Source organism: Triticum dicoccoides, chromosome 5A (assembly GCF_002162155.2).
Source record: "Triticum dicoccoides isolate Atlit2015 ecotype Zavitan chromosome 5A, WEW_v2.0, whole genome shotgun sequence".
NCBI classification, from domain to species: domain Eukaryota; kingdom Viridiplantae; phylum Streptophyta; class Magnoliopsida; order Poales; family Poaceae; genus Triticum; species Triticum dicoccoides.
In genome coordinates, this window is record NC_041388.1 from 605,079,375 (window position 1) to 605,086,866 (window position 7,492).

General features: G+C 47.7%; 1 protein-coding gene and 1 non-coding gene across 2 annotated transcripts; one reads left to right on the top strand and one right to left on the bottom strand.

The window, feature by feature from the left end:
- Window positions 1-1,471: 1,471 nt before the first annotated feature.
- On the top strand, window positions 1,472-1,543 carry TRNAQ-CUG. The gene has a single exon. It is a non-coding gene; the product is annotated as a tRNA-Gln (tRNA).
- Window positions 1,544-1,923: 380 nt separating this feature from the next.
- On the bottom strand, window positions 1,924-6,573 carry LOC119303310 (probable LRR receptor-like serine/threonine-protein kinase At2g16250). The gene is made up of 4 exons (XM_037580428.1): window positions 4,577-6,573; window positions 3,541-3,669; window positions 2,863-2,885; window positions 1,924-2,755 (listed from the first exon to the last, which is right to left on the bottom strand). Exons 1-4 carry the CDS (start codon window positions 6,127-6,129, stop codon window positions 2,184-2,186), a joined length of 2,277 nt encoding a protein of 758 aa, XP_037436325.1. The 5' UTR covers window positions 6,130-6,573; the 3' UTR covers window positions 1,924-2,183.
- Between the last annotated feature and the right edge of the window lie 919 nt (window positions 6,574-7,492).

Consider the following 7,492-nt stretch of genomic DNA (forward strand, 5'->3'; position numbering starts at 1 on the left):
GTTGGCTGACCCACATTTTATGGAGACATACATGGTACCTTCGAGAATATCTTTCCCTCTGTGGTGAAGTACTCCGGGAGCTCTGGTGAAGACTAAGAAGGGCGTACGCTAGAGTGGAAAGTACCAGGAGTCGGTTCCTTGCATTTGATGCGAGTTGTGACTTGAGTTGCCAAAAGTTTTAGACCTAATTTTGTGATATTTCGTGTCTAAGATACCAATTAGTACATACATTTGGTTGAACTATTTATAACAAGCTGCACTGTTTCTGAAGAAAAGAAAACGCGGGTTACTCAGTCCGAGTAAATTCAGTGGATTGGGCGTTCCCAATCTCAAGGGACTAAATATTTGCTTGTTAACTTCTTGGGTCAGAAAATATCGCGTAGAGAATCATAAATTGTAGAAACAAATTGTGTACTTGAAGATAATACTCCATCTGATCCATATTAGTTGTCGTCGCTTTAGTACAAATTTGTACTAAAGCAGCGACGGGTAATTATGGATCAAAGGGAATAACAATCCCCAGATATGTTCTAGGAGTACTATTCAGAGGCAAACACTTGGAAAAAGAATTGTGGGCTGAATTCAATTGGGATTTATGTAGTGACTGGAATCACTCTAAAGCAAATTTTGTTCCTGCAATGTGCCAATTGAGCATCCCGCCCCGGGTGCACGTTTTTCATATGGTTATTAAGCCCAACATCAATGTGTCTAATAGGCAAAACATAGTTGACAAATCCTGTAACTTCTGTTCGGAGAAGGAAACGGTGATGCATCTTTTTTTCGAATGTGTGGTGGCCGAATTTTTTGGCTCAGTAGTAAGAAGAATGTGATCATCAGTAGTATGGTTTTCAGTGCTTCACTGTAGGCTTTTGTGGAAATAAAGGGCGGATTGGTATGAAGGTACTCTGGCAGAAGCTGTTTCCTATGATCAGGGAGGGAACAGAGGCTGCTGTGCCCGGCAAAGGAACAGCGAAGTTGGAGACGCTCCAGTGGATGCTGCTGCTGCTGCTAGAACGGAAGAGCCGCGCGCTAGCCAAATATTGGAGCGCGAGGAAGAAGCTTAAGATCTTTCAAGAAGGTTTTCATGGTCGCCTGGGTTTGATAATGCTGCATTTGAAATTTTTTGCCGGTGTTCTCCTTTCCTGGGTCGAGTTAAGTTTGCTGCTGTATTAGTGTGATGTGATTCTACGAGGCCATTTGGAATCTCGCCGCTCCGTAACTCCGCCGCGGAGCGGAGCGGCACTCGGTGAAATTTTGGTGAGCGGCCAGATGGGTGCTCCGCTCCCTGGCGAAGGAGCAGAGTATTGCCGAACACAGCCTACATCGATATGAGCCTGTAATGAAGCACGTAAAACGGTGATGTTTCGTTCAACGAAATGGAACAGAAGTGCATCCTATATGTATGGCTCTAAAGGGCATCGGCCACTCCTAGTATGGTATAAATATGTTGATGCGGAAATGTTGTCAACTTGGTCCCATGGTCTAGTGGTTAGGACATTGGACTCTGAATCCAGTAACCCGAGTTCAAGTCTCGGTGGGACCTTGTTTTTTTGCATTTTCCTCTTCTTCTTTTTTTTAGCATACAGCGAACCCAACTTCTTTTTTGCATTTTCTCTCTTCTTCTATTTTTTTTTTGCATTTTCCTCTTCTTCTTTTTTTTAGCATACAGCGAACCCAACTTCTTTTTTGCATTTTCTCTCTTCTTCTATTTTTTTGCATGCAGTCAGAGATGCAATTCAAGAAGGCCAGATTTTAGCTCAATATCAGCTCCGCGCTAGATATCAACTCTCCTGTAGTTACTGTGAAAAAAAAAACTCTCCTCTCTGGTTAAAGGCACTGCGAGTCGCAGAATACTCATGTTGAACAGGTAAAACATTGTACTCCAGAATGGCAAGTAAATCAAAAAAAAAAGTTAAGTAGGTATGCTTACCAAAACTACTGGCCACTTGCAGCGCCGTTTATTCCCAGTACAGATTACGGATTTATTCTCAGTATAAGTTACAGAAAACTGTCTCACTGAAGAGGGTGGGAGATAAAGAAAGCCTACTCCTCGTATACACAGTTTTTTCACCTACTAGGACAGCAAAATATGCACATCAGACGATGGATTATACACATCTGAGATTAACAACAACAAAAAAAAAGTCTCAGCTCATGTAAAGTATCACTAATCTATGGTGATCCTACACAACAGCTCTGTCTTCCAGCTCTACTGGATCCGGGAGCATCTCCTGCGAAGCCTTCTTGAAGGAGAAGGAATTTTCCTCCTCGTCGCTTCCTTCGGATTTTGCTGACTGCCTACAGGTAAGTACTTTCCCTGATGTTTGCACCTCGGAGTACTGGTACGAGTGCCCATGGAAAGCAGAACGCCAAGAGCTTCGGGATGAGGTACTTGTGAGCCGAGCTGAACTGGGGCTCGAGAAGAGCTCTTCCCGCACCACCCCTAGCGGGTTCTCCAGCGCTTTCAAGATGTACCGAGCAAGAGGCCGCCTGGAGGGCTTTGGATTCAGGCATGTCTTCGCTACAATGGAGACTGCCCATACTTCTTCTAGGTGGTCTTCGTCCACAACAAGTGAAGGGTCTACAATATTTATGACATTCTCCTTGTCATGGGTTTCAATGTAATCTAAAGTGCTTGCCAACCACTCCTCTGAGTCGGTGTCGTTTGAGCCACTCACGCCAAATTTCCCGGTGATTAGCTCTAGTAGCACCTTTCCAAAGCAGTAAATATCATATGTGCGGCTAGCAGGTGGACCTGTTAGGTGAAGAACATGCATAAAATTTTGCTCAACAGAATTATTATGCACATGCTGTACAGTATAAAACTACTGGAAAAGGGAGTTATGAAGAAGCTTTACAGACCTGACATGTTCTTGTCGAGAGACCTGCCATAAAAAAGAGAGACAGATACAGATGTCAGCCAAAGAGCCCTGATATTTTATATACTCGAACAAACATCAAGTTTTCAAAAAAAATGTGGACGATACATCTTGTGTTTGGTAGATGATGTGGAGGTTTCATCATGGCATTACCGCATAGAGACAAGGTGTAAAATTACAGTGATATGTTAGACTAACTGGAAAAAAATAGCCATTTGTCGATATATTTACTCAATTGCGTTGACTTGTACCGGTCACTATCTTGATGCAAACTGTTCGATAGGATATACCAAACAGCTCTTAACAGGTAACTTGTTTTCGATGTAACAGGGATGAGGAACCACCAACATGTTCGATAAATAGTCTAGTTGAGTGTGCAGTAACACATTCTTGGAGGAAACAGTGTGGCTACACTGCTTGTAGAAACAAAATACAGTAGTCGTCTCCAGTTCATAAGCTTTATTTTGAGCAGTAAACTAAGGATAAACTGTAGTGACCAACTAAATAGGTCATTACTTTTACTCTCGGTTGAAAGTGATATCTGTGAAAGGAAATATGCTGATGAGATACACATACAGACATACTATAACCATTTAGGCCACTAGAGTTTCTTTTAAGAGTAGCATGCTAACTATAGTAGAAGATGACATACAGGTCTTACTTTGATGATCTCAACATCCTAGAGAAGAAACTCCTGCTTCCATCACTTGGTTGAAGGCAGATTTCACTCAAACTTCCAAGGCACACTTCAAATTTGTCATCAAGAAGAACACTGCTTGCTTGGATATCTCTACAAATATTATGACGTGATCACAAATGAATAAGAACAAGTGCTGACTGGAAATATTAAAAAAAATCATGTCAAAAACTAAATCAAAGAAATTGAGCAACACGCATCAACTCGGATTTGGATGGTCAAATTATGGCAATTGCAATACCATGAGACCATGACAGAGGGACACAAGGCTTAGTCAAGCACAAAACGAATAAATTATTTAATCAACTTTACTGCATGCTGTTTATAATTATTCCTTGTTTTTCCAATGCATTTGCACATGTAAAGAAACATATGTGTGTAGGCTGTTGTTCAGCCCAAAGCTAGTGTTGCAGTTTGGAGTATTTTCTTTCTTTTGTTGCTGCCTTTTTTTTACTGGGCGTAAGCCTTGTAACTTTTGTTTTCCCATCTTCTTAATGCAAAAGCAGAGCACCTGCTAGTTCCCTTAATAAAATTCTAAACAAAAATGTCATCGAAAATTACAAAGCATGTTAGAATTAATACCATTGATATGAAGCCAATGCATCTAGGAAATATATAAGATAATATTTACAATATATTAAGCATGGCATCTGGTGTCCTCACTTCTAAATGTTGGTCGACAAAATGCTTATACATATTATTTTCTTCCAGAAATGGATCTTTGACATGCATCGAGTGAGATGTGCAATTACAACCATTTTAGATGCCTACATAGGTAATATTATTTTCCTTCTGTCACTGTCTCACTTGTGACCTCCAGTAAAACTTCTTCATTAAAATGCCATGATTTATTGAGCTGCATAGAATCTGAAATTTCCACATTCTAATCATGATGTTAATGCCGAAAAATAGCTTACCACAGCTATGCGATGTTTTATACAATAAATTTTTCTGTGACTGCCATCCTCCAAAAAATAGTGCATGGCATGCATAATCATACCTGTGAACCAATGGTGGACTACATTCATCGTGAAGGAAGCACAGGGCCTCAGCTACGCCAATTGCAATCTTCAGTCTTGTTATCCAATCCAATGAAGATAACCCCACTTCAGCATCTGCTGGCTTCCTGTGCAGTGCAGTTGTCAAATCTCCCCTTGACATGTACTTGTACACTAGCAATTCCTCGTCATCCTTGACCAAATGCCCCAGCAATGGAACAATCCTGGCATGGGATTTTTTGACAAGAAAGCTTAATTCCACTATGTTCTTCTTACTGCTCTTCACGTCGACCTTTTTTACGACAACATTTAAGCCACTCTCTAAGACACCACGATAGATGTCCCCAGAGCGCCCATGCTTGACAAGGTTATCATCTCCAAAGCCTCCGGTGACATGGTGCAACTGCTCATAGGTGAACTCATCCACGACGGCAGGCAAACCCTTGGGTGGACTGTTTGCTGCCCGGGATGGTGACATCACCATCGGATTCACACTGCTGCTCTTGCGACCAGAGCGGATGCCGTCGTCGTTCTGCTCCAGCCCTCTTCCTCTAGGCCTCCTTCTCCCCCTCCTCACCAAGCAAAACACCAGTGCTGCAAGTGAAAGGACAACCACAATAGCTGCAGCTCCAAGAACTCCAGCTAGTACATGTTTCCACCTGACGCCTTTCTTGCCCGGTGATGGGGATGCTTGTGGTGGTTCTGGCAATGGCAATCCATTCCTCTTAAAGAAATCCTCACAATCACCAGGGCTGCGCTGGCCTGGTAGGCCTGGCAAGCAATTCATCTTGATGTAGACTGTTCCCTCAGAGCCATTCTGAAATCCAGTGGTGGCCGCTTGGCCAAAGTAATTGCTAGACACATCGACCACCTGAAACCTCTTCTTGAGGGACCCCAGGACATCGCCAATCGCACCGTAGAGTGAATTCCCCGAGGCGTTAAACAGAGCTCCTGCTATGTCACCGGCGGAGGCAGACACGTCGGGAAGCTCCCCGGTGAGGTTGTTGTTGGAAAGGTCAAGGATCCGGAGAGCCTTAGTGGAGAAAACTGACGCCGGAATCCGGCCGGAGAGGCTGTTACCGGCTAGAACGAGGGTGGTCAGGTTCCCGGACATGCCGAGGTAGAGGGGCAGCTCGCCATCGACGCCGGCCGAGCGGAGGTCGAGGACGGCGAGCGACGGCGGGAGGCCGCGGCCGAACCAGGCCGGGATCCGGCCGGGGAGCGGGAACCCGGAGGCGTTGAACTCCTCGAGCGCCGGGAGCCCGCGCAGCGCGTCGACGGCGAAGGCGGCGCTGCGTTCCCCCACGCGGGTGCGGCGGAGCCCGCCCAGCCGGATCCTCGTGACGCGGTCGGCGCGGCAGGCGACGCCGGCCCAGGCGGCGCAGGGGTCGGCCTTGGCGGGCCAGTCCCGCGCGCGCAGGCCCAGGGACGCGCGCAGACCGTAGAGCGCCTGGATGTCCTGCCGCAGGAGCGTCGGCTGCGGCTGGCCCCGGGCGAGCGGCAGCAGCAGCGGCGCGAGCAGCAGCAGGCGGAGGAGGGCGCTGCGCGGAAGCATGGGTGAGGAGGTGGCGGAGCGGCGGAGTGGGGTGGGGGTGTGCGCGGTAGCGCTAAGGGCTGCGGTGGCTACGGGAGGTGGTGTCTCATGGCGCGCCCATGGCGAAGGAAGTGGTGCGCGCAAGGTGTTCGGCGCTTTGGGTGGCCCGGCCTCCGCCTATTTCCTCGCCGGTCAGCGTCTGGGGAAGCAGCGAGTTGACCACGGGGAGCACGGGGAGACGCCAGGCCGAGTGGGAGGGCCGTCGCTCACTTCCACGCGGGCCCCACCAGAGGTTCCTTCCGCCAGCGGGTGGTGGCGGTGGGGCCCGGGAGGTGGTGGCGGCGCGGGAGGGGAGGTGGTGGAGGCTGATTGGACCGAGAGCTCATCATTTGCCGCGAGCGTACGTGCGCGTTCGTGGCGCTGACCTGTGGGCCCCGTCTCGGCCGCGTATCAAGGAATGTTCTCACCTGTAGTGGTATCTTTTTGAAAAGTTATAATAAAGGAAAGGGATGATTTAGGTTGCCGTCATTTTCGAATCTCCGGGGGGCAAAAGAAAACACGATGGAATGGGTTCCTCACCGATTTCATTTTCTATTCCAGATGTGTGCGTCCAAGGCGAGCATGGTGGTGTCATATCGAATAAACGTGCTAGTGCATCGATTGAACTCATGAATCACGATGCACAATCTTGCTCCTTCAAGTCTTAGAGCAACTCCAACACTGAGACCCATTTGATCGGCTCGCGTAATTTATGTCCGCGCAAGCAAACAACACTGCTCAAGGCACAGGCACATACTCCTTCTCATTTATTGTCTGTTTTGCGTCCGTTTGAATTCATTTCCGACGCAAATTCGGTCATGTTTAGGTCAGAGACGAACACAAAGCGAACGCTTTTTGTGTACCCTTTGTCCGTCACTGTCCGCTGCATGCGAGGCATAGCCTACTTGTCACACACCCACTTTTCTCTCTTGATTTTTCTCTCCGCTGGCCCACCCACCCACGCACCGCATCTCGCCTCTGTCTCTCTCTGTCACTCGCGCCATCTGTGTCCGCACATGCAAAAAACACTGCTCAAGGCACAGATTCATTCCCATTTACTGTTTATTTTGTGTCCGGTCGGACACATTTCTGGTGCAAATTTGGGTCACATTGAGTCGGAGGCGGACACTAAGCTGACGCTTTCTGTGTCCTCTTCGTCCGCCTATGTCCGCTGCATGCGAGGCATAGCCTACCTGTCACAAACCCACTTCTCTCTCTCGCAGGCGACGCTCGTCCAGGCATCGACTCGCCGCGCCTAGCTGTGCCCGGCCTCACCTCGGAGCGCCTTTCCCAGCCATGGGGTTCGAGCACGCCCGCGCCGGGCCAGTGCTGCTGCTGCCGTCGG